We start from the raw sequence: 27,169 nt of genomic DNA, 5'->3' as shown, positions 1-27,169 counted from the left end.
TAGCAAAAATATATGGAAATGTCTGCTCTACTCAAAATGACAACCAACTGATTACCACAAAAATGAAAGAGGAGAGTGCAACTTGTCTGTCGGCTCTGCATTAAAGACCAAAACTGGTTAAAGAAAACTGTAATAAATTAAAAAGTATACCAGTTTCATTTGAGGACCCAAATTTGACAGCTGTGCCATATAGATTGCTAAATAGTTGGGCATAGATTTTCGATGTACCGATTCCATGGCACTTGGTTTATGAACTTAAAGTTTTGCAATTTAAATGATGATACAACCAATAGGGGATACAACCATCCCAGCTCTGCAGATTTTGCTGCGAAGAGACAGAATCATTAGGTCATTTATTTTGGTACTGTCCATATGTAGCTTGTTTTTGGTCACAGGTTCTGGAACGGCTGAAGAATTGTAAATGATGCAACCAATTACATTTATGGGAAAAAAAAGACTGATGGTAGATATGGAGGTGCTAACAACTTAACAACCCAAAGTTTTGCTGTCTGAGTGCTGTACAGAACCCCCTCTCTGTTCTCTGAGCCATGCCCAGTCTATTGAATAGACTCCGCCATATTCTCATCACAGCCGAGGAGACAAAGGGAAATGTCTGTCTGGGTATAGCAGACCTGTGTAATGAAACACAACTTCAGGGCATTGTGTACATCTGAGCCTCTTTAGCTAGTGCTCAAGGTTTCTGATGCAGCGTACATACAAGTACAAAGAAATAGGCATACACAAATATACACAGGCACACACTCACGCATACGCCTCACACGCACACACACACACACGCACGTGCGAACTCGCACCCACACACAGCAACGGGGGACAGCTGAATGCCTGGCAAGGTCACATCAGTAATTAACATCTGTCTCGGCTCCAGCTCAATTCATTATGTTCTAATCTTACTGGTCCTGGCCCCTGTACCATGTCAGGTCCCTACTGAGGGCCTCACACATGCACGCACGCAAGCACACATTCAGGAACGCACGCATGCACAGCCCTGAGTGCACAAACACACACACACGCAAACTTGCATGGAAGCGTACATGTACGCACTTACACACACACAAGGTCTCCATTGACGGCCCTTGTCTGAATAGATTCTTGCTCTCATTACCACGCCGTTGTGTGGGCAACATTCATTCCCACATTGTTTTGATTGTGTGTGCGCGCCTGCGTTCGCGTGTGACTGCTTGCGGGCGTGTGTGTATCTGCGTGCATCATAATGTGTCCAGAGTCCGTTAGGGGACTCCAGTAGACGGACTGCACTGTGCTGATACGGAGCGTCTTTTGTCTGCCTATGCGGTACTCCATTTTAAAAATCAAAAAGGTGCAAATCTCTCTAAGAGGCAGTTCATTACTCTGCACTCCAGCGGAAGATGGGGACATTATCCCGGGTGAATAGCCATAACAGTTTTGATACATTCTGAATTCACACACAACCTTTACAACATGTTTGTGTAAGGCTGTAGAATATGCCAAATCTCTACAGCGACAGCTGAGTGGCTTTAAATGATCTTATATTTTTATCCCCAGTTTTCTTTTACTGCCTCAATTCAATGAAATATATTTGAACAAGGGATATTCAGTTTTGTTCCTCTGCGTTTTAATAACAGGGTATCGTGTCCTTTTCATACCCTGGGTATTCCTCTCAGAGCGGAACAGCAGTGTGGATGAAACTTTGCCTTAGGGCTCTATTTAATCGCTGAAGCATTACAGATTGCGTGATCGAAATGTGAAGGTCATTTCCAATTGAGCCGACATAGGCAGCGTTTACCGTGAGATGCAGTCTCCCTAACGCAGGAACATTGCTTTTACATTGCAATCACGCTGTAACGCTGAACTCCCCCGGTACGTATTGAATAGCGCCCTTACATCACTTTCAACAATCTAAACAACGTTCCCGTCTCCCCTAACCTTGATACAAACATCTACATCTACTCATGTTCAAATCAACGTTCCCGTCTCCCCTAACCTCGATACAAACATCTACATCTACTCATGTTCAAATCAACGTTCCCATCTCCCTAACCTCGATACAAACATCTACATCTACTCATGTTCAAATCAACGTTCCCATCTCCCTAACCTCGATACAAACATCTACATCTACTCATGTTCAAATCAACGTTCCCGTCTCCCCTAACCTCGATACAAACATCTACATCTACTCATGTTCAAATCAACGTTCCCGTCTCCCTAACCTCGATACAAACATCTACATCTACTCATGTTCAAATCAACGTTCCCGTCTCCCTAACCTCGATACACTAATCTTATTTGAGGCTGACATTTACTTTCTTATCACTGCCTTTCGTTGTCCCGAAGGTGGCAAAGCAGACGGTCTGCTTATCGTTCTGCTTATCGCGGACAGAGTTTGACGGGAGTGAACCCTCTCACTTCTCCTCTTCCATTCTGACTGGACCTAGACAAATTGACCTCATTACCTGGGTGACCACCAGAGTGGCTGTCAGAAAATTACAGGTATAGTCTAGGGTTTCCCAAACTGTTTCACTCAGGGCCCCCCCCCCCCTTTGTCTTTTATTGTATGAATCTGTTGTTTGTCTGCCACCAGGTGGAATGGTTTCGTTGTTGTCTTACACAAACAAAATAAGAAAAAAAGGTCCAAAAAAATCTACGAAAAGAAAAGAGGATAAGGGTTCTGTTTGATAGATAGGTAGTTGCAACACTATGTCCTCCCCCAAAAGCAGTGCTTACCCAAACATATGCTGCTGTGGACGCCCGATGGGGTTTGTGTGTGTGTGATCATAAATATACATGCGTCTCCTGGGCCAGTGCTGCCTAGATTGGCTGGTGGTTTGCGGCCCGGCCTAGGCCTCATGAGGAGTGGCGGTAACAGGAAGTCCGCGTCCCAAATGGCACCGTTTCGCGTGTAGTTATACCCTGGTCAAAAGGTAGTGCACTAAATGGGGAATAGGACGCCATTTGGGACACACGTGCAGCCTCCTGTTTGCCTGACGCACAACGTAACCTTTGAGAGGATGGATCCTGACACAGCGGGCCGTGTTTGACTTCACAGCCCGGGAATGTGAGAATCCAACTGTCAGCGGCAGGAAATCATCAGCACAGGCCTGCTGGCTTCCCCTCAGACACTGCCCTGAACACACACGCACCTATGCACACACACACACACACTGCCGACACTCTCCTCTCCCCGGAAGGAAATGTTTCTTTAGCATGCCGTGTAGGAGAAGTGAGGTGAATGATTGCTCTGCTTCTGTGGAAAAAAATGTTTTGCTGTTTTTGTTCAATCATACATTTAAGAGGATCTTTAATGGAAGGCTGGACCTACGTTGATTGCTTGGTTTATTTCAATTATTCTGTTAAGTTCAAATGAAAGGAGGACTTGTGGTTGGACTGGGGCAAAGATAGGACTCAACTTAGATATGACCCGTTTTTTTTTTATGGACCTTGCCATTGAGGGCTTTTAAAGTAGTCAACCATTTTAAAGTAGTCAACTGGGTGGGGATTCCTATGGGATGGGAGTGATTAGCCAATGGTCAGAGCATTGTCTTCCTCTTCAAATTGGGCGCTATGGTTTGTAGATGGTTTTAAGACATATCACCGCAATCTAGTGGCCATAATAAATACATGAATGATGATTTAGTTCAGGACTCCAGCTCTGCAGATGGTGGTAAATCCCCAATATTAGCTTTACACTTTTTTTCAAACACAAAAGAAGAAGAAAATGGACTACTTAAAAGTGGAGAAAGCCTCAATGGCGTTGACCACGTCACAAACGGCATAGTGGCACTTTCCATCTCTATGGGCTGGGGTTAGATGGTTTTGAATGGATGGGGGAAGCATCTTACTGGCTGTAACTGAAATAAGAGCAGGTTAGGCGTGCATACCTGGCTCACAGAGGGAGAGGTGGGTTGCCTTCAGGAGAACGCGGCATTGGAGAACACGGAGGATAGAAATGTAGTGTAGAGACCTGATGAGACTCTCTGTTCCACATGAGAGAATGATGTCTGTTCTACACTACCTACTTCTATCTGCAGTGGTCTTTAGCATTTCCACCACATCAATGCTCTCAAGGTGTAATGATATCTGTAGTGAAGGGGAGGGGGGCACACAGAGCTATTTGTTTTCCTTCTACACCTGCATTGCTTGCTGTTTGGCGTTTCAGGCTTGGTTTCTGTACAGCACTTTGTGACATCTGCTGATATAAATACATTTGATTGATTGATTGATTGATCGACTGGTTGTAGGGCAAGGGGAGACAGCCGAGATGGATATTTGACTTGCTAAGGTGACATGGAGAGAGTCTTCTGTCTTTCTGGGCATTGACGACAGTCAGACAGACCACCCTTCGGGGACCGCTGTGATGATCAATGACAATATTACCTGTCATCAGCAGCCTCTTTGGACCAGTACACCTAGCCCCCCCCCCCCACATACATACGGAATACATGAGTGTGGTCAATGGTCTATGAAAGGAGTAAGTCAGCGCTGTATGCTGGTGTATGATAGTATATGCCACCCAGCTCTCCTCCATTAACCAGGCTGCAGACCATCTAGGCTGAACACCATCTACAATAACAAGCAGGGAGAGAGATGGTGGCTTTGGTCTTGGACTCTCTGAATGTCAATGGGAAGATATATACTAAGGACTGTAGGGGCTGTAAATGCCAACAAGAACAGATCTAATAAGTGCAGAAGGGACTCTGTGCTGTGGCGTGTTAGTCAGAAAGACAGAAAATCCTTCAGTCTCTCCATACAATCACAGATTGGGACATTTCTGTGCTGTGTCCCTGTCGACATGCATGCAGGTGTAAGGTCAAATATTAGCACCACAGCAGCTGAGGAAAGACTTTGCTGTTCCAACAAACCCACCTGTTTACCGTCCCAGAGGGTATGCAGTGTACCGTACCGACAGAAGTCTTATCATTCCAACACTGTGCGTCCGTGCCTGTGTGTGTGTTTAACGCAACAGTTTTTGTGAATAAACGAGTTGAAAATGTGATGGAAACACATTGAACTTCAGATGTTTAATTCGGTGTATAAAAACTTAAGCGAAAAAAAAGTACATTTTGTGTGCATCATCATCATCATGCACTGATTTTCACCCACAACAAGTCTGTTTAGTGAAAACACAACACTGGCAGGAACATTTGCAGATGGTAGAATATTCGCATGAAAGTCTGTCGCCAATTGGATGGACACCTAGCTAGTGTTATCATTCCATGCTGTGTCCACACTCCAACACACCTAGCTAGTGTTATCATTCCATGCTGTGTTCACACTCAAACACACCTAGCTAGTGTTATCATTCCATACTGTGTCCACACTCCAACACACCTAGCTAGTGTTATCATTTCATACTGTGTCCACACTCCAACACACCTATCTAGTGTTATCATTCCATGCTGTGTTCACACTCCAACAGCAGCAGTGTTTTTGTGGATCTGGATGTTCTGTGTGCTCATTTTAATGGGTTCAAAGGCACGGCTCCAGGCGTATGATAAAGCCAGAGAGAGAGGGGGAAAGACTGTAGAGAGAGGGAGATGTGGGGGAAAGACTGTAGAGAGAGGGAGAGAGAGATGGAGGGGGAAAGACTGTAGAGAGAGGGAGAGAGAGGGAGAGAGAGAGATGGGGGGAAAGACTGGAGAGAGGGAGAGATGGAGGGGAAAGACTATGGAGAGAGAGAGATGGAGGGAGATGGAGGGAGAAAGACTGTAGAGAGAGGGAGATGGAGAGATGGAGGGGAAAGTGGAGAGAGAGAGAGATAGAGAGATGGAGAGGAAAGTGGAGAGAGAGAGAGAGAGAGAGAGATGGAGGGGAAAGACTGTAGAGAGAGAGAGAGAGAGATGGAGGGGGAAAGACTAGAGAGAGAGAGAGATGGAGAGATGTAGGGGGAAAGACTGTAGAGAGAGGGAGAGATGGAGAGATGGAGGGGAAAGACTGGAGAGAGGGAGAGAGAGAGAGATGGAGGGGAAAGACTGGAGAGAGGGAGAGAGAGAGATGGAGGGGAAAAGACTGTAGAGAGAGAGAGATGGAGGGGGAAAGACTGTAGAGAGAGGGAGAGATGGAGAGGAAAGACTGGAAAGAGAGGGAGAGGTGGAGAGATGGAGGGGGAAAGACTGTAGAGAGAGAGAGATGGAGAGATGGAGGGGAAAGACTGGAGAGAGGGAGATGGCGAGATGGAGGGGAAAGACTGGAGAGAGGGAGAGAGAGAGAGATGGAGGGGAAAAGACTGTAGAGAGAGAGAGCGAGAGAGATGGAGGGGGAAAGACTGTAGAGAGAGAGAGAGATGGAGAGATGGAGGGGGAAAGACTGTAGAGAAAGGGAGAGATGGAGGGGAAAGACTGGAGAGAGGGAGAGAGAGAGAGATGGAGGGGAAAAACTGGAGAGAGGGAGAGAGAGAGAGGTGGAGGGGGAAAGACTATAGAGAGAGGGAGAGATGGAGAGGAAAGACTGGAGAGAGAGAGGGAGATGGAGAGATGAAGGGGAAAGACTGGAGAGAGAGAGGGAGATGGAGAGATGGAGGGGAAAGACTGGAGAGAGAGAGGGAGATGGAGAGATGGGGGGGAAAGACTGGAGAGAGGGAGAGAGAGAGAGGAGGGGGAAAGACTGGAGAGAGAGAGAGATGGAGAGATGGAGGGGAAAGACTGGAGAGAGGGAGATGGAGAGAGAGGGAGATGGAGGGAGATGGAGAGACGGAGGGGGAAAGAGAGAGAGAGATGAAGGGGGAAAGACTGTAGAGAGAGAGAGAGATGGAAGGGGGAAAACTGCAGAGAGGGAGATGGAGAGATGGAGGGGGAAAGACTGTAGAGAGAGAGAGAGATGGAAGGGGGAAGACTGGAGAGAGGGAGATGGAGGGGGAAAGACTGGAGAGAGAGAGAGAGAGAGAGAGAGAGATGGAGGGGGAGAGACTGTAGAGAGAGATGGAGGGGGAGAGACTGTAGAGAGAGATGGAGGGGGAGAGACTGTAGAGAGAGATGGAGGGGGAAAGACTGGAGAGAGGGAGAGAGAGATGGAGGGGGAAAGACTGTGGAGAAAGAGAGATGGAGGGGGAGAGACTGTAGAGAGAGAGATTGAAGGGGAGAGACTGTAGAGAGAGATGGAGGGGGAAAGACTGTAGAGAGAGAGATGGAGGGGGAGAGACTGTGGAGAGAGAGAGATGGAGGGGGAGAGACTGTAGAGAGAGAGAGATGGAGGGGGGGAGAGACTGTAGAGAGAGATGGAGGGGGGAGAGACTGTAGAGAGAGAGATGGAGGAGGGGAGAGACTGTAGAGAGAGAGATGGAGGGGGAGAGACTGTAGAGAGAGATGGAGGGGGAGAGACTGTAGAGAGAGAGATGGAGGGGGAGAGACTGGAGAGAGAGAGATGGAGGGGGAGAGACTGTAGAGAGAGAGAGATTGAGAGGGAGAGACTGTCGAGAGAGAGATGGAGGGGGAGAGACTGTCGAGAGAGAGATGGAGGGGGAGAGACTGTAGAGAGAGAGATGGAAGGGGGAGAGACTATGGAGAGAGGGAGAGAGAGGCGGAGGGGGAAAGACTGTGGAGAGAGAGAGAGAGGCGGAGGGGGAAAGACTGTGGAGAGAGAGAGAGAGGCGGAGGGGGAAAGACTGTGGAGAGAGAGAGAGAGGCGTAGGGGGAAAGACTGTGGAGAGAGAGATGGAGGGGGAAAGACTGTGGAGAGAGAGAGATGGAGGGGGAAAGACTGTAGAGAGAGAGAAATGGAGGGGGAAAGACTGTAGAGAGAGATGGAGGGGGAGAGACTGTGGAGAGAGAGATATTGAGGGGGAGAGACTAGAGAGAGAGAGATTGAGGGGGAGAGACTGTAGAGAGAGAGATTGAGGGGGAGAGACTGTAGAGAGAGATTGAGGGGGAGAGACTGTAGAGAGAGAGATGGAGGGGGAGAGACTGTGGAGAGAGGGAGAGAGAGGCGGAGGGGGAAAGACTGTGGAGAGAGGGAGACAGAGATGGAGGGGGAAAGACTGGAGAGAGAGTGATGGAGGGGGAAAGACTGGAGAGAGAGAGATGGAGGGGGAGAGACTGTGGAGAGAGAGAGAGAGAGAGAGAGAGAGAGAGAGATGGAGGGGGAAAGACTGGAGAGAGAGATTGAGGGGGAGAGACTGTAGAGAGAGAGATGGAGGGGGAGAGACTGTGGAGAGAGGGAGAGAGGCGGAGGGGGAAAGACTGTGGAGAGAGGCAGAGAGAGGCGGAGGGGGAAAGACTGTGGAGAGAGGGAGAGAGAGGCGGGGGGGAAAGACTGTGGAGAGGGAGATGAAAAGACTGTAGAGAGAGGGAGAGAGACATGGTAAGAAAGGGTAAGAAAGGAGAGAAAATAATGGGATAGAGTAAGGACAGAGGGTAGAGAGTATAAGTGGGAGACATGTAAGACAGAGAGAAAGAGGGGGTAGCGAGAGAGGAGAGAGAGGGGGATAGAGAGAATGAGGGGGTAGCGAGAGAGAAGAGAGAGGGGTGGGTAGAGAGAAAGAGGGGTAGTGAAAGAGAAGAGAGAGAGGGGGGTAGAGAGAAAGAGGGGGTAGCGAGAGAGAAGAGAGGGGGGGTAGAGAGAAAGAGGGGGTAGCGAGAGAGAAGAGAGAGGGGGGTAGAGAGAAGGAGGGGTAGCGAGAGAGAGAAGAGAGAGGGGGGTGTAGAGAGAAAGAAGGGGTAGCGAGAGAGAAGAGAGAGAAGGGGGGTAGAGAGAGAGAGGGGTAGCGAGAATGAAGAGAGAGAGGAGGGGTAGATAGAAAGAGGGGGTAGCGAGAGAAAAGGGTAGAGAGAAAGAGGGAGTAGCGAGAGAGAAGAGAGAGAGTGGGTAGAGAGAAAGAGAGGGTAGCGAGAGAGAAGAGAGACGGGGTAGAGAGAAAGAGGGGGTAGCGAGAGAGAAGAGAGAGAGGAGGGGTAGAGAGAAAGAGGGGGTAGCGAGAGAGAAGAGAGAGGGGGGTAGAGAGAGAGAAGAGAGAGAGGGGGGTAGCGAGAGATAAGAGAGAGAGAAAGAGGGGGTAGCGAGAGAGAAGAGAGAGAGGGGGGTAGAGAGAAAGAGGGGGTAGCGAGAGAGAGGGGGGTAGAGAGAGAGAGAGAGAGAGAGGGGGTAGAGAGAGAAGAGAGAGAGGGGGGAGGAGTAGAGAGAGAAGAGAGAGAGAAGGGGTAGAGAGAGAGAAGAGAGAGAGGGGGTAGAGAGAGAGAAGAGAGAGAGGGGGTAGAGAGAGAGAAGAGGGAGAGGGGGTAGAGAGAGAGAAGAGAGAGAGAAGGGGTAGGGGAGAGAGAGAAGAGAGAGAGAAGGGGTAGAGAGAGAAGAGGTAGAGAGAAAGAGGGGGTAGCGAGAGAGAGAGAGAGAAGGGGGTAGAGAGAGAGAGAGAGAGAAGGGGGGTAGAGAGAGAGAAGAGAGAGAGAGAAGGGGGGTAGCGAGAGAGAAGAGAGAGAGGGGGGGGGGTAGCGAGAGAGAAGAGAGAGAGAGGGGGTAGAGAGGGAGAAGAGAGAGAGGGGGGGTAGAGAGAGAAGAGAGAGAGTGGGGGTAGAGAGAGAAGAGAGAGAGGGGGTAGAGAGAGAGAAGAGAGAGAAGGGGTAGAGAGAGAGAAGAGAGAGAGAAGGGGGGTAGCGAGAGAGAAGAGAGAGAAGGGGGGTAGCGAGAGAGAAGAGAGAGAGGGTGGGTAGAGAGAAAGAGGGGGTAGCGAGAGAGAAGAGAGAGAGGGGGGTAGAGAGAGAGAAGAGAGAGAAGGGGTAGAGAGAGAAGAGAGAGAGTGGGTAGAGAGAAAGAGGGGGTAGAGAGAGAGGGGGTAGCGATAGAGAAGAGAGAGGGTGGGGTAGAGAAAGAGGGGGTAGCAAGAGGGGGGTAGAGAGAAAGAGGGGATAGCAAGAGAGAGAGAGGGGGTAGAGAGAGAGAAGAGAGAGAGGGGGGTAGAGAGAGAGAAGAGAGAGAGGGGGGTAGAGAGAGAAGAGAGGGGGGGGGGTAGAGAGAGAAGAGAGAGAGGGGGGGTAGAGAGAGAAGAGAGAGAGGGGGGGTAGAGAGAGAAGAGAGAGAAAAGGGGGGTAGAGAGAGAGAAGAGACAGAGAAGGGGGGTAGCGAGAGAGAAGAGAGAGAGAAGGGGGGTAGCGAGAGAGAAGAGAGAGAGAAGGGGGTAGTGAAAGAGAAGAGAGAGAGAAGGGGGGTAGCGAGAGAGAAGAGAGAGAGAGGGGGTAGAGAGAGAGAAGAGAGAGAGGGGGTAGAGAGAGAAGAGAGAGAGGGGGGTAGAGAGAGAAGAGAGAGAGGGGGGGTAGAGAGAGAAGAGAGAGAAGGGGTAGAGAGAGAAGAGAGAGAAGGGGTAGAGAGAGAGAAGAGAGAGAGAAGGGGGGTAGCGAGAGAGAGAAGGGGGGTAGCGAGAGAGAAGAGAGAGAGGGGGGGTAGAGAGAAAGAGGGGGTAGCGAGAGAGAAGAGAGAGAGGGGGGTAGAGAGAGAGAAGAGGTAGAGGGGGGTAGAGAGAGAGAAGAGGTAGAGAGAGAAGAGAGAGGGGGGTAGAGAGAGAAGAGAGAGAGGGGGTAGAGAGAAGAGAGAGAGAGAGAGGGGGGGTAGAGAGAGAAGAGAGAGAGGGGGGGTAGAGAGAGAAGAGAGAGAGGGGGGGTAGAGAGAGAAGAGAGAGAGGGGGGGGTAGAGAGGGAAGAGAGAGAGGGGGGTAGAGAGAGAAGAGAGAGAGGGGGGTAGAGAGAGAGAAAGAGAGAGAAGGGGGGTAGCGAGAGAGAAGAGAGAGAGTAGAGAGAGAGAAGAGAGAGAGAAGAGGTAGAGAGAGAAGAAGGAGAGGGGGGTAAAGAGAGAAGAGAGAGAGGGGGGGTAGATAGAGAAGAGAGAGGGGGGGTAGAGAGAGAGAGAGGGGGGGGTAGAGAGAGAAGAGAGAGAGTAGAGAGAGAAGAGAGAGAGAGAGGGGGGTAGAGAGAGAAGAGAGAGAGAAGGGGTAGAGAGAGAAGAGAGAGAGAAGGGGGGTAGAAAGAGGGGGTAGCGAGAGAGAAGAAAGAGGGGGTAGCGAGAGAGAGAGAGAGGGGGGTAGCGAGAGAGAAGAGAGAGAGGGTGGGTAGAGAGAAAGAGGGGGTAGCGAGAGAGAAGAGAGAGAGGGGGGTAGAGAGAGAGAAGAGAGAGAAGGGGTAGAGAGAGAAGAGAGAGAGTGGGAGAGAGAGGGGGGTAGAGAGAGAGAGCGATAAGAGAGAGAGGGGGGTAGAGAGAGAGAGAGAGAGAGAGAAGAGGTAGAGAGAGAAGAAGGAGAGGGGGGTAGAGAGAGAAGAGAGAGAGGGGGGGTAGATAGAGAGAAGAGAGAGGGGGGGGTAGAGAGAGAAGAGAGAGAGGGGGGGTAGAGAGAGAAGAGAGAGAAGGGGGGTAGAGAGAGAAGAGAGAGAAGGGGGGTAGCGAGAGAGAAGAGAGAGAGAAGGGGGGTAGCGAGAGAGAGAGAGAGAGAGTAGAAGGGAGAGGTAGCGAGAGAGAGGGGGTAGCGAGAGTAAAGAGAAGAGAGAGAGGGGGGGTAGATAGAGAGAGAGAGGGGGGGTAGAGAGAGAGAGAAGAGGTAGAGAGAGAAGAAGGAGAGGGGGGTAGAGAGAGAAGAGAGAGAGAGGGGGGTAGAGAGAGAAGAGAGAGAGAGGGGTAGAGAGAGAAGAGAGAGAGAAGGGGGGTAGCGAGAGAGAAGAGAGAGGGGGGTAGAGAGAAAGAGGGGGTAGCGAGAGAGAAGAAAGAGGGGGTAGCGAGAGAGAAGAGAGAGGGGGTAGCGAGAGAGGAGGGGTAGAGAGAAAGAGGGGGTAGCGAGAGAGAAGAGAGAGTGGGGGGGTAGCGAGAGAGAAGAGAGAGTGGGGAGGTAGAGAGAGAGAAGAGAGAGAGAAGGGGTAGAGAGAGAAGAGAGAGAGAAGGGGGTAGAGAGAGAGAAGAGAGAGAGAAGGGGAGAGAGAGAGAAGGGGTAGAGAGAGAGAGAGAAGGGGTAGAGAGAGAAGAGAGAGAGAAGGGGGGTGGCGAGAGAGAAGAGAGAGAGGGGGGCAGAGAGAGAGAAGAGAGAGAGGGGGGTAGAGAGAGAGAAGAGAGAGAGAGAGAAGGGGGGTGGCGAGAGAGAAGCGCGAAGAGAGAGAAAGTGACAGGACAACCAGAGGGGGGCACTGTAGGGCCGTCACTTCTCTCTCCTCTTCTCTGCACAGACAGTTTAACAAATGTGGGCGGTAAACTCAGAGACATGTCCTCTCTCTCTCATTCTCTCTCCCACCCATCTCCTGGAGAGCCAGGCTGGGACGGTTATTGTGCAGTAAAGAGGAATGGGATGTGGCTGTTCTCTCACAGCAAGGCTTCTTCTCTTCCCACAGACAGTGTGTGCACCCATGTGTGTCTGTGTGTGTGTGTGTGTGTGTGTGTTCTCCTCCAAGACAAGGATAAGATGTCTCCCTCCTGGAGGTAACATCAGTTTAACCCCATCAGATAATGACCACATTTGTTTGTCATTGTCATGCTGTGCTCCATACAGGGTCCTTTCCACTGACGCAATGGCCCATGATCCCCAGCAATGACAAACAGGAAGAGAGTCATGTGAAATAAAATGACACAGGAGGGGGGAGACTAATGTACTGTAAACTTCTAACCAAACATCCCCAATCTCTAAGCGACCAATGGAGAGAGAGAAATGGATGCAACGGAAGTCGTACACTGTATGTATATATACATATTTAAAAGGATGTGTATACCCCTTCAAATGACTGGATTCGGGTATTTCAGCCACACCCGGTGCTGACAGGGGTATCCAATCGAGCACCCAGCCATGCAACCTCCACAGACAAACATTGGCAGTAGAATGGCCTTACTGAAGAGCTTAGTGACTTACAACGTGGAACCGTCGTAGCAATGTCAACTTTCCAACAAGTCAGTTCTTAACATTTTTGCCGCGCTAGGCCTGCCCGGGTCAAATGGAAGTGCTGTTGTTGTGAAGTAGAAACGTCTAGGAGCAACAACGGCTCAGCCGCAAAGTGGTAGGCCACAAAAGTGGTAGGCCACTCACTACCGAGTTCCAAACTGCCTCTAGAAGTAACGTCAGCACAAATGTTCGTCGGGAGCTTCATAAAATGGTTTTCCATGGCCGAGCAGCCGCACACAAGCCTAAGATCACCATGAGCAATGCCAAGCATCGGCTTGAGTGGTGTAAAGCTCGCCGCCATTGGACTCTGGAGCAGTGGAAACGCGTTCTCTGGAGTGATGAATCACGCTTCACCATCTGGCAGTCCGATGGACCAATCTGGGTTTGGCATATGCCAGGAGAACGCTACCTGCCCCAATGCATAGTGCCAACTGTAAAGTTTGGTGGAGGAGGAATAATGGTCTGGGGCTGTTTTTCATGGTTCGGGCTAGTCCCCTTTAGTTCCAGTGAAGGGAAATCTTAAAGCTACAGCATACAATGACATTCTAGATGAATCTGTGGTTCCAACTTTGTGGCAGCGGTTTGGGGGAAGGCCCTTTCCTGTTTCAGCATGACAATGCCCCCATGCACAAAGTGAGGTCCACACAGAAATGGTTTGTCAAGAACTTAACTGGCCTGCACAGAGCCCTGATTACAACCCCATCGGACACCTTTGGGATGAATTAAAACGAGACTGCGACCCAGGCCTAATCACCCAACATCAGTGCCCGACCTTATTAATGCCCTTGTAGATGAATGGAAGTCCCCACAGCAATGTTCCAACATCTAGCGGAAAACCTTCCCAGAAGAGCGGAGGCTGTTATAGCAGCAAAGGGGACCAATAATCATTTTGCAATGAGATGTTCGACAACACGGTGTCCACATACTTTTGGTCATGTAGTGTAGATGGGAGTTTGTTTTTCCTACGGTGTCTTTGTGTTTGACCTGATGCAGAAGAACGGGTGTGATGTTGGCAGTCTAGACCAACAGGATGATCAATCAATCAGCCAGCTATTCTTCTCAATGCCAAAACACACTCCTAATGAGACCAGGATTGCATCCCAAATGGCACCCTAATCCCTTTATAGTGCACTACTTTTGATCAGGGCCCATACTGCTAACCAGGGCCCATAGTGCTTCATGTAGAGAATAGGGTGCCATTTGGGACACAAGCCACCTCAGTTGATAGAAGGAACCCATCTCATCCAACTGCAAAGAAGTAGAACATTTTTATATTTCCGCCAATGTATTTTCATTCATATATTTTATTTCACCTTTATTTAAACAGGTAGGCCAGTTGAGAACAAAAAAACAACAGAGTTACACATGAGATAAACAAACGTACAGTCAATAGCACAATAGAAACATCTATATACAGTGTTTTCAAATGTAGTAAGATTAGGCAGGTAAGGCAATAAATAGGCCATAGTGGCGAAATAATTACAATTTAGCATTAACACTTGGGTGATAGATGTGCAGATGATGATGTGCAAGTATAGATACTGGGGTGCAAATAAGCAAATATAAATAACAATATGGGGATGAGGTAGTTGGGTGTGCTATTTACAGATTGGCTATGTACAGTTACAGTGATCGGTAAGCTGCTCTGACAGCTGGTGCTTAAAGTTAGTGAGGGAGATATGACTCCAGCTTCAGTGATTTTTGTAAATCATTCCAGTCATTGGCAGCAGAGAACTGGAAGGAAAGGCAGCCAAAGGAGGAGTTGGCTTTGGGGACGACCAGTGAAATATACGTACCTGCTGGAGCGCGTGCTACGGGAGGGTGTTGCTATGGTGACCAGTGAGCTAAGGCAGGGCTTTGGTAATATATGGGGCTTTGGTGACAAAACAGATGGCACTGTGATAAACTCCATCCAGTTTGCTCATTAGAGGGTTGGAGGCTATTTTGTAAATTACATCGCTGAATTCAAGGATCGGTAGGACAGTCAGTTTGAGGTTGTGGTGATGAATGTATAACAATGCACAACAGAGCTCAGAAATACTGCCTAACAACATAAATCCCTTCTAACAACTTATGCTGTAGTTGTTTTCTATCCAACCATGCAATCTTTTAGATAAACCTTGTATCCAGTCAATTAAACTCTCAGTGAACCCGAGCCTCATTTTTCAGTTGCCTGAGAGTCATCAAACACAATATGGTTAATAGTATAATTTAGAGGGGAATGGAATGGCCTCAAATGGCCACCTATTCAATTCATGGGGCCTGGTCAAACGTAGTGCACTATGTAGGGAATAGCATGCCATTTGGGATGCACTCATTGTTCCCATTGGATTGGGCTGATCTGATGGGGCTCAGCGAAGGGGGGAAAGGAGGAACATTACGTGGTGTGATTACTTTAAGCACCATTAGGGATGCAATAACTTGGGGAGTGTTTCGCTACAGAACAAGTCCAGCTCGGCTGGTCTGAATTGGACAGAGAAAAAGCTGTTCCACTATACACACAGTCCTAATCAACTGACTAACTGTCTGGGTGAGACCAAGGTTTGGAGCCTATTCGAATTGAATGAACATCAGTAGCTTTTCATTTTTAAAAGTTGATTGAGAAGTCATTGAAAATAAGACTGCCTTTTTACAATTATAGAGTTGGAATTTCAGTTTAAATCCTGAATTGACTGCTTTCAATTTTTTTGTAAATGGACCTAAACCATGGCACCAGCAGTAGCCTGTTACTACACCTGAGGGTAAATTGCTACAGGCAGAAAGGTCTCTGCTCACATTGCCATGTCATGCATCATCTTATGTTTGTAATTAAACAGGAAGTAAATGACAGCAGTAAATGCCAGTGTTTTGGGAATTATATCCGACAGCTGATTATTGTGGATGGCAATCATTCGACTGCAATGAAGCAGGCCTTCAGTTGTAGACAGAGAAAGGTTCCTAACCAATACAGTCTTTACCTCACCACGCTCTCTCCAGTGTTCACTCGTCTGTCAGTGACCTCCCAGTAGGTAACATTCTCTCCAGCCAGGCCTGTGAAGTTTTTATTAGGTGTCCCACTGAGAGGCTATGTAGGGTTACATTGTGAGGGCCAGTGTAGGCCCAGCCGGCACAGAGCTTAGGATAGGGGTAATTGGGTATACACAGCTCTCATAGCAGACTGCCTAGTCTGGCACAGTGGTGTAGAGTGTGTGGTCTGTCCTCTCATGGCCTGCGGTGATGGGGGGGTGGGGGGGCAGGTATCAGGGTGTTTGAAGTGGGCGTGTTGGACCCATTGATCTATGGCAGTCTCACAGGAGTTCTCTCTCACAGGAGAAATGGAAGCAGGAGGACTGCTACAATCAATAGATGGATAGAGCCCCGCGGCAGCCAGCAAGCAACACTTTGGGTTCACTCCTCTGATCCTGGTTCTTGCGCTCCTCCGCTCACAGCCACCGCCTCAGGAAATACAAAACACTTTCTCCATCTCTCCCTCTCAGAGGGGGTGGCAGATAGCTTAGTAGTTAGGAGCGTTGGGCCTGTAACCGAAAGGCCGCTGGTTCAAATCCCTGCAAGGCAGTTAACCCCCAAACAACAAGTACTCCACGGCTGCCGATGACGTTGATTAAGGCAGCCCCCCCCCCCCACATCCCTGATTCAGAGGCGTTGGGTTAAATGCAGAAGACACATTTCAGTTGAATGCATTCAGTTGTGCAACTGACTAGGTATCCCCCTTCCCTCATCAATGTGGTGATATCTTTTATCTTATTATTATTCATTTTTTTTACCTTAAGGACCCGAATGATTTGCTTTTACCCAGTTCTGCATCACATGGCCTTACGATTTCTTCTGCATCGCTGCACTGGCTCCTTACCTGGAGTGGCTGTTTCTCTAGCCCATTAGAATGCATTACCTGAGCCCAGCTGTGGCTCTTTAGGGCCCGAGACTAGGGATCAGTGTAGACAGCTACTATCCCGGGTTCTGACAGAGCGGAGCTGTCTCAAGGTGGACGGGAATGGAAACTCATCGTCTGGGTAAAAATGCAAGTGTAATCACACTCACAATGAGTTGTTTCCAATCTCCATGCAGTTTCGGTGTGAGCCAAGGACAGCAGCTGGCTGTGTGTGTGTGTGTTTATTGTTGTGTCACAGGACGAAGGCCGGGTTTCTTGAGAATGAGACAGTGGGTCCCGACGGGAACGCGACCCGAAACCCGCTTTCAATGAAGACACAGTGAAGCACGAAAGATGGGAGGAGAGAGGGAGGAAATTGAATGCACTCCGAGGGTAGGAAGAGGAGATCGGAAAATGACATTACTTCATTGCCATGCCGGTCCAGATAGCACCGTAATGTGTGGGCCATATCAGAAACAGTGAGTGGATGAACAAATGTGGTCGAGGCAAAATATCTCTCCATCGGACGCCAGGGGAGAAGAGAGGAGCCAGAGACAATTTATATCTCCCCTGCAGTCGTTTTCATGTAATAAGCCCATTAAATGCTGTGGGTGTCTCATTCATCCCGTTCCCCAGTAAAGCATATCTGTCAGCGGAATGGGCTTTGCGGCACATCCAGCCTTATGGAAGACCCTTAGAGAAAACAGGGAAACATGTATTGGTTTCATGTAGTTAATTTATAATAACATCCTGTAAACCATGCCAAGAGAGGATAGGGATGCCAGCCACCGACAGTGCTGCGTCTGGGGCCCGTTTTTCAGTCTGTGCTTTTGTGTGTAGGCAAATGTCCTTCCCGTTTAAGGAATAACAAGAGAAGAGACGCGGAGAAGAAATGAACAAGGAACACACATAGACCCACTACAAAACCTGCACAGGGTTGATGAAGGCTTTAAGTATTATTAAAAGCCTCAAAGCCTACTGTAAAAAATAATAAATACAAAGTCACAACCTTCAAAATGCCCATTTCTAAAGAAATACACAATTGTCCACACACTTATTAGTTTAAAAGCACTTTAATTAAGCTGTATCCAAACATTCATACATATTCAATCCTTATCAAATCACAATCCACATCGCAGGTTCGTTACACACGGTGTGTCGTGTCATCTTGAGACCCGCAGGATGAATGGTTTACATAAATATTTGGTCATTATAAAGCCTTCAGCAGAACTCATGTGTTTGTCAAAACGTTCCCCCACGTCAGCTGGCTTAGCGAGTCAGCGTGGGGCTGACACCGTTTGGTTCCACACAGATATATCCATTGTACAGCAAAGAAACATCAGCCAGTTCATCAGAACGGGACAGCCACATAGACCTGATTCACTCACAGCTCAGAGTTGAAATATAATCATGGCCTTTCGCAGCAACCAGTAATGATCGTGGAGAGGCTTCCGAAAGAACAGGCCGAGCCTCCCACAGTGTTGAGAGTTTAGGTCTGTGTGTGGTTTCACAGTGGCAGATGATAGATGTGTGTGTGTGTGTGTGTGTGTGTGTGTGTGTGTGTGTGTGTGTGTGTGTGTGTGTCCTAGAGTTGGCTGATGTTTTGGCTGCAGGAAGCAGCATCTGTCTGATGGCGGTCTGGTGTATAATTGTAACGGAGCTAACTCATTATGATGGCACTCACACAAAGACATTACCCTACACACAGAGGACAACCCACTGGCAGCAGCCCCCCCCCCCCTCCCAAACTAGTGAGGGGGGCTACTAGTCTTAACTAAATAACTTCAAAATAGACAAACTGTAGCTCTGTGCCACAGGTGCGAAACTTCCTGGGAAAGCAAAATCACTTAGGGACCTCTGATTGCCCAGGAGTTTCTCTGCCCTCACATTGTATTACAGTGATACGCAGAAGCAGTGAGGCATTACCGACAGTCTAGCTTGGTGATTTCCACTTCCCCATCGCATTGTCTTTGGATGCCCACACAGAACATCAGTCACATACTTTGATTGGAGGTACAGATTCCTCCTTTTCGTTCATCTCATTATGGGTCTCCATATTCTCGGAAACCTGTACTGCAATCTGGTGTAATTGCGGCAGATACTCGCTTAACCTCCGGAGGGGAGATGCATCAGGAAAGATACTTGACTGGGAAGGGAAAGCGCCATATGACAGCCTATATGTCTGGTCAAAAGCGCAAGCTGATGGCAGTTCTCCTCGAATAAATGGGAAGTCTGAAATGCGTGACCAACTGACTTCAAAAAAAAGAATGAAAGTTATAAATAGAAAAAATAAAAAATGCAGGACTTGCATGTGTGGTTTCAGGATGGAGGGATAAAGGGTCCAAATGCAGGACTTTCTAGCACAATTGGGGACAGTTGGTCCCTCTAAGCTTGCCACGAGAGACTTGATCCCTCTATTACAGACCATGTGTAAGTGTCAAACGTGGTCCTCCTCTCGACACCTCGGGCAAATAGTCTGATCAGCCGGCAGTGAACACTGTAGAGAGAGAGACACACACACACACACACACACACCCACACACACACACACAGAAGAACAGTTACACATGTATCAACATAACGAGTGTCCGTTTCCAGTCTGACTTTGCTGTTCATGTCACAGATGTGAAACTAATGGAATGGAGATCAGGTTCCAAGCTCAGAAGCTTCATTGTTCATTTTAGAGTAAAAACCGAGATTGTTATTTAGCGACCAGGTGGCCTGGTGACAGAAACACTGTGATGAGACTTGGAATGGTCCAGTAGTAGTGTGGAGGTTAATGCATTAGAGAGACCCTGACTTTAATAAGAGTTCAACTCAGATTTCATTTTCCAGTCAGTCACACTGGTGGTTCAAATAGAATGTGTGTCTAGCAGTGAAAGAGAGCAGCCTATTTCTTTTCTTTTCAGGGGGGGGGGGGGCGATCAGGGTTATCGCCATTAATTATCTCAGCCATTCATTCGCAGACTCATTCCAAGAACAATTACTGGAGAGGAAAAAGGCAATAAATGAATGGACTAAAAGGCTCTTAACAGTGGACGGGATATTGAATTAGATAAACTAGGATTACACAGCCATGCCTCATTGGCAAAGTATAACGGAGCATAAAGTAAATGATGTGTTCAGGAAGAAAGCCACTGTTGTGCTATATAAAGATCTCTACTGATGTTGTGATGGTGGGAGGGAAAGCCACCATCATGCTATATAAAGATCTCTACTGATGTTGTGGTGGTGGAGGGAGAGCCACCATCATGCTATTTAAAGAACTCTACTGATGTTGTGGTGGTGGAGGGAGAGCCACCATCATGCTATTTAAAGAACTCTACTGATGTTGTGATGGTGGGAGGGAAAGCCACCATCATGCTATATAAAGATCTCTACTGATGTTGTGATGGTGGGAGGGAGAGCCACCATCATGCTATATAAAGATCTCTACTGATGTTGTGGTGGTGGGAGGGAGAGCCACCATCATGCTATATAAATATCTCTACTGATGTTGTGGTGGTGGAGGGAGAGCCACCATCATGCTATATAAAGATCTCTACTGATGTTGTGGTGGTGGAGGGAGAGCCACCATTATGCTATATAAAGATCTCTACTGATGTTGTGGTGGTGGAGGGAGAGCCACCATCATGCTATATAAAGATCTCTACTGATGTTGTGGTGGTGGAGGGAGAGCCACCATTATATAAAGATATCTACTGATATTGAGGTGGAAGAAGTGGGACCCCTGTGTGTGTGTGTGTGTGCGCGCGCACGTGGGTAGACCTCAAACTTCTTAAATCTCTTAACAAAACCAACATATTACAATTCTGAATAGCATACCTCACTTGTATATCCGCATGAGGCAAGATCTCCCCATCACAGTTCCAGTTGCTATGGCTCGTGTCGTTGTTGGGATGGGCCGTACAGACCTGGTTACAGATCTTCTTCCCACTGGTCTCACTCAGGTCCACCTCTGAGATCCCGTTGTTTTGCTTTGGAACAAAACGGAACCGCCGCACACGGTGCACCTCCACAAAGGACATGTCAAACTGTGGAGGCAGAGAGGGATGGAAGTCAGGGGAGGGACAAAGGACATGTCAAACTGTGGAGGCAGAGAGGGAGGGAGGGACGGAGAGGGAGAGACGGAGAGACGGAGAGGGAGGGACGGAGAGGGAGGGACGCAGAGGGAGGGACGCAGAGGGAGGGACGGAGAGGGAGGGACGGAGAGGGAGGGACGGAGAGGGAGGGACGGAGAGGGAGGTACGCAGAGGGAGGGACGCAGAGGGAGGGACGCAGAGGGAGGGACGCAGAGGGAGGGACGCAGAGGGAGGGACGCAGAGGGAGGGACGCAGAGGGAGGGACGCAGAGGGAGGGACGCAGAGGGAGGGACGCAGAGGGAGGGACGCAGAGGGAGGGACGCAGAGGGAGGGACGGAGAGGGAGGGACGGAGAGGGAGGGACGGAGAGGGAGGGACTGAGAGGGAGAGACGGAGAGGGAGGGACGGAGAGGGAGGGACGGAGAGGGAGGGACGGAGAGGGAGGGACGCAGAGGGAGGGACGGAGAGGGAGGGACGCAGAGGGAGGGACGGAGAGGGAGGGACGGAGAGGGAGGGACGGAGAGGGAGGGACGGAGAGGGAGAGACGGAGAGGGAGGGATGCAGAGGGAGAGACGGAGAGGGAGGGACAGAGAGGGAGGGACGGAGAGGGATGGATGCAGAGGGAGAGACAGAGAGGGCGGGACGGAGAGGGAGGGACGGAGAGGGAGGGACGGAGAGGGAGGGACGGAGAGGGAGGGACGGAGAGGGAGAGACAGAGAGGGAGGGACGGAGAGGGAGAGACAGAGAGGGAGGGACGGAGAGGGAGGGACGGAGAGGGAGGGACAGACGGAGAGGGAGGGACAGACGGAGAGGGAGGGACAGACGGAGAGGGAGGGACAGACGGAGAGGGAGGGACGGAGAGGGAGGGACGGAGAGGAAGGGACGGAGAGGGAGGGACGGAGAGGGAGGGACGGAGAGGGAGGGACGGAGAGGGAGGGACGGAGAGGGAGGGACGGAGAGGGAGCGACGGAGAGGGAGCGACAGAGAGGGAGCGACAGAGAGGGAGGGACAGAGAGGGAGCGACAGACGGACAGAGGGAGGGACGGACAGAGGGAGGGACGGACAGAGGGAGGGACGGACAGAGGGAGGGACGGACAGAGGGAGGGACGGACAGAGGGAGGGACGGACAGAGGGAGGGACGGACAGAGGGAGGGACGGACAGAGGGAGGGACGGACAGAGGGAGGAATAAGGAGAAGGGAGTAAAGACAAGAGGGGATGGATAGAAAGTCGGGAAAAGACACAGAAAAGAAGGGGTCAGTCAAAGGTCTGAATCTTTCACTGCCCCAGAAAACAATCTCCCTTTATCCCCCCCATCACTACTCAGTTCTACTCCACAGATTGTCTGAGAGGAGAGGAGGGTGTCAGAGTGATTTATTCTCCATCACACTCACTTTATGACTGGGCCTGGTTAGTATTCATACCAAGTGTCCCCTAAAAAGCTTTCGACAAAACTATGAATACACTTACTGGCCTCTCACTCCATGTTTCGCTCCGTGGTGGATGGGCTATGCAGATATTATAGAGGTATAATGCAATGGAAATCCTACCGTCCCACCTGTGTGTGTGGCAGTATGCGCAGGAGGATGATGCAAGTTATCCAGAGCGCTTTGTAGAATTGGGATATCACTTTGTAGAATTGGGATATTTACGAAAAGTGAGAGAGGGCGGAGTGGGACGCAAGAGAGTGTCTGAACTGAGGTATACCCTGACTTAGAAAGAGCTGTGTCAGCCAACTAAACCATGAGGTCTGCAAGCAAAGTACAGGGAAACTCTTTCCCACTCAATCTTCATCTCTCTCTGTGAAGGCTGAGTAACCCGTGACATGCAGTACGTGAGAGAGATGAGTGACTGAGCAAGTGACGGAGGAATTCTCCATCGGTTTCTCGGCCTTGTCTCAGGATGGTAAGTTGGTGGTTGAAGATATCCCTCTAGTGGTGTGGTGGCTGTGCTTTGGCAAAGTGGGTGGGGTTATATCCTTCCTGTTTGGCCCTGTCCGGGGTTGTCCTCGGATGGGGCCACAGTGTCTCCTGACCCCTCCTGTCTCAGCCTCCAGTATTTATGCTGCAGTAGTTTGTGTCGGGGGGCTAGGGTCAGTTTGTTATATCTGGAGTACTTCTCCTGTCCTATTCGGTGTCCTGTGTGAATCTAAGTGTGTGTTCTCTAATTCTCTCCTTCTCTTTTTCTTCCTCTCTCTCGGAGGACCTGAGCCCTCGGACCATGCCTCAGGACTACCTAACATGATGACTCCTTGCTGTTCCCAGTCCACCTGGCCGTGCTGCTGCTCCAGTTTCAACTGTTCTGCCTTATTATTATTGGACCATGCTGGTCATTTATGAACATTTGAACATCTTGGCCATGTTCTGTTATAATCTCCACCCGGCACAGCCAGAAGAGGACTGGCCACCCCACATACCCTGGTTCCTCTCTAGGTTTCTTCCTAGGTTTTGGCCTTTCTAGGGAGTTTTTCCTAGCCACCGTGCTTCTACACCTGCATTTTCTTGCTGTTTGGGGTTTTAGGCTGGGGTTTCTGTACAGCACTTTGAGATACCAGCTGATGTACGAAGGGCTATATAAATCAATTTGATTTGATCTCCCCCTGAACCCCTTGTAACTTTCAAAAGTTGTATTGTGGATCAAGCCAGTACATTACCAGAGATTAATATGGTTTGAAAATAATCTGTACTCACTTAGCAAATAACTTTGCTAAATCTGATCACTTTTTGGCGGGGGTGATATCCACCTCTGATTGAGTCATCTTACATCTAATGATCTTTTACGCTTGCCAATGTGAAAATAAATAAACAAATAGCAAAATGTTTCTCTCAATGACAACTCAGAGTTCCCCACCTGGTCGTCCTTGTTGGTGTGTCGCATGAGGTGTCGGAGGAAGTCGAGGCGAGAGGCCTTGCGTACCAGGATGAGGTCTGTGGTGCCGTCGGCCAGGTGGGCATAGGGCGACAGGCCTCTAGGGCTGCGAGGACAGGCACAGCTCATACTGGCAGCGTTGATTGCTAGGAACTTCCCCCGGATCACCCGCCATACACCATCACCACTGGTCTCTTTAAACACAAGAGGAGTTGATCGATTAAAAGTGTCATCCCTTTTGGGGAAAATTCTTCCGACAGTGCTGCGTCTGTATTATTGCTAGTAAAATATAAAAACACTCGTTGACTCTTTGGGTGCTCTAAAATCAGGAGCGAGGCTGGACAAAATATTATGTGTTATTACACTCATGTGATGCCACTCGGTAACTGTTAGGTGAATCAAAGTCTTCTGCCATTAAATGACTGGTTGAGTGGTTTAATGGGGGATGTACAGTAACTCCAAAATGTCAGTGTTTTACGATAATATCCCTGATCGCATGGGGAATATTATGTGATCCGAGTCCATAAAACACTTAATTATTCTAGTCAGCTCGTAAAACAAATTCACAGGAACGATAACCTGAACCAACATTAACAAGTCCACCGGGATTAAAAAACTAAATTAATTTACTTGGAAAGTAAATGATTAGACGTCTTTAAAAACTACCAATGGGATTGTGATTAGACATTAACAAATTTTACTGTAGGTCTTGGCATCGTCTTAGCTCGGGAACCTCTCAAGTGTCCCGCACACATTAAACATTTCGGGAGGCTCGTTTGTGACGTGGCACCGAGCCGGCGTCTTGCCCCATTGCTTAAGCAGTTGTTGGAGATTTGATCGCCAAAACGTGTGCAGCAAGTCCACCGCCAACTCTGGCAGCCAGACCAACTATCTCCCTGATTAGTGGGGTTCTGACTCCCTCTGTCTGTGTGTGTGTGTGTGTGTCTGTCGCCTCAGCCAGCGCTCCAGCCAGCCACAACAGAGAAGCCGGAAATTAACACCAATTAGAGTCCCAGGAGATGAGAGGAGAAAGGGGATCTCTGTGGCTCTCAGTAAACTCTACTTATCCTATCTGCTGCTCAGAATAAATAAATGCCGGCTGAGAAGAGAGTTTCCCATTTCCCAAAAGTGGGGACTGTAGTGTGTGTGTATGTGTGTTGTGGGGTAGATAAGGGTCTGGGATGAGAAGAGTGGGCTGTGAGGAGTGTGTGTGTTCAACACCATACGGTATACTATGACTGTCTGTCGGGCGTCATGGCAGTGAGAGAGAGAGACAGACAGATGAGGGAACAGACATGGGGACAGGAGGGACATCAGCTTTATCAACAGACTTGGCAACAGGGAAAAGACTACACACAGCACACACTTACAGAAGACTATAACCTCTTACCCTTGTCAGAGTTCTCTTCAGCCATCTTGTCGACATGAGCCCCTGAGAGGAGCTGCCCATTGTTGGCACCCCGCTCACAGATATGGCACCCAGTCATGCACTTGATCTTGTCTCTAGGGTTCCCCAGGTTGTCCTCAGCGGGCAGGAAAGCGACAGTCCCTTCATAATACTGATGGGTCAGGAATGTCTTTAGGCCTGCAATGTGTGAAGCAGTGTGTGGCTTTGAAAATCCTGATGTTGACATTGTGTGAAATGTCTAGTTTCTCCACTCATTCCTCCCTTTCCCTGTAGGTCATATTCGGAAATGTCGATTTTTTTTTTTTTTTTACTACATGACGTAGTAACTAATCGTTGGGCTGCAATTGTAATAACACTTATGACTCCATTATTTACCCGAGAAGTCATATCTGGAAGGCCCCATCCAGCGCTTCCTCTCGCTGTCTGTCAGCACGTCGCCGTAGAAACCGTATCCGAGCAGCGAGACGGAGTACCTGAGGAAGGTGTTGTTGTGATGGACAGAACACACATCCATGGGCTGGGAGTCACCTGGAAAACAGACAGAAAGGGGGCCTTATTCAACTGGTTGGAATGTCGTCACGGAACACTCCCTGTAGAATAGTCTTGGCGTCCGGGGTCAATGCCATTTCAATATCAGTCCATTCAGAAAGTGAACCAAATTCAAATGGGTCCTCATTGAAAAGCATGGAAGAGAACTGGAATAACCAGTGTCCTTCCTGAATTGACCCAAACCCGCTGGACAGGACTCTAGTAGAGTGCAATGTTATCTCTTTAAACCACACTCCAGACTGTGCGCATGGGACAACACAAGTGTACCTGCAGGACTTAGGATGCCGTACTGTACCCAGACATAGAATGCTTGTACTATTGAGAGATGCAGCTAATTGTGAGCATTGTCACCGAGATATATTAAGACATTCTATTAAATCTCGACGTGGACAGGTAGAAGACCGATAGACCGGTTTGTGTTTGTGTGTGTGTATGGTTACTTACCCATGATGATGTGCAGGGCTGAAGTCACTGGATCGTTGGTGCCTGTGGTAGAATAGCAGATACAGTCAGTTGAACCTGTTGGATAGGAGAGATACAGGCCTCGTCAGTCACGTAATAGTATCTTGAATCTCAAGACTAATCCCAAACCACCAACTTTGGGGGCCGTTTTCCCCAGAAACAGATTAGCCCTAGTCCTGGACTAAAAAGCACGTCCAATGTAAAATCTCTAATGAAATGGCATTTTACCCCAGGACTAGGCTTTGTCTGTATTCAGGAGTTATTGTTTAAGTGTTTAAATATGTTTTTTATTGAATCATCAATGGCCATAAAAGTGTTTTATGATTAGAGTTTTGAGATGGAGTTAGAACAAGAGTTTAAGTAGTTTTATTAGGCAGAAAAGAGATGATATTTACCAGGGCCAAAGAAAGATATCATAGCCAATGGGTCTGTCTGGATCTGGGCAATCAGCACTCACTACACAGTAAATGAGGGGAAAGCGAGACGCAAACCCTTCCTGGCACTCGAGAGAAATGTTCCGTTTGACTTCGAAATCTCTGATTTGATATTATGGTAATAGGTCTCTATCGACCGTGCGCTACCGTTCAGCTGGGGGACAGTAATTTCAGGCATATCTGTCACAGTTAGATAATTTACGATCTGTTGAGACGAACCAACGACACCAAGACAGACCGGTGAGGAGACAGACTTATTTCCTATTTCCATCTCTACAGCTAGACTGCAGACTGATGCTAGGTATGCTTCCCAAATGGCACCCTCTTCCCTAATAGGCTCTGATCAAAAGTATTGCACTATATAGGGAATAGGGTGCTATTTGGGATGCAAGCTAGATGTTTTCAGCTGACTCAGGGAACCGTGACAGAACAGAGAGCCTGGGAAATCAGCCCTGCCGTTTACAGATGGACTCATTGCTTAGTAATCACACTCCTCTCTTTTCAGATTGCTCTTATCAAGAATCTGACAATGACACAGCAGAGAGTAAAAGGGTGACATGGGCTGACTGGTTTGCTTCTCCAATACTTTTTGAAAAGTTATTGAATTGAAATGAAAACTAACTGTAGTGCTACAGACTGGTTTACACTTCCATATTTCTTCATCAAGTGAAG

The 27,169-nt window shown here is 48.8% G+C and overlaps 1 protein-coding gene across 1 annotated transcript in view; it reads right to left on the bottom strand.

Moving 5' to 3' along the window:
• Positions 1-17,754: 17,754 nt before the first annotated feature.
• Positions 17,755-27,169, bottom strand: part of LOC139393130 (ceramide kinase) — a 32,598-nt gene continuing 23,183 nt past the window's right edge. The window contains exons 7-12 of the mRNA XM_071141495.1: positions 26,046-26,120; positions 25,428-25,580; positions 25,035-25,229; positions 23,627-23,838; positions 20,523-20,731; positions 17,755-19,194 (exon numbers count right to left, since the gene is read on the bottom strand). Coding sequence (XP_070997596.1) covers positions 19,083-19,194; positions 20,523-20,731; positions 23,627-23,838; positions 25,035-25,229; positions 25,428-25,580; positions 26,046-26,120 — 956 coding nt within the window. The 3' untranslated portion in view covers positions 17,755-19,082. The remainder of the gene's footprint in view (positions 19,195-20,522; positions 20,732-23,626; positions 23,839-25,034; positions 25,230-25,427; positions 25,581-26,045; positions 26,121-27,169) is intronic.

The sequence above is a fragment of the Oncorhynchus clarkii genome, chromosome 33 (assembly GCF_045791955.1).
Source record: "Oncorhynchus clarkii lewisi isolate Uvic-CL-2024 chromosome 33, UVic_Ocla_1.0, whole genome shotgun sequence".
Taxonomy (NCBI): domain Eukaryota; kingdom Metazoa; phylum Chordata; class Actinopteri; order Salmoniformes; family Salmonidae; genus Oncorhynchus; species Oncorhynchus clarkii.
This window is presented reverse-complemented; position numbering and strand designations above follow the sequence as displayed.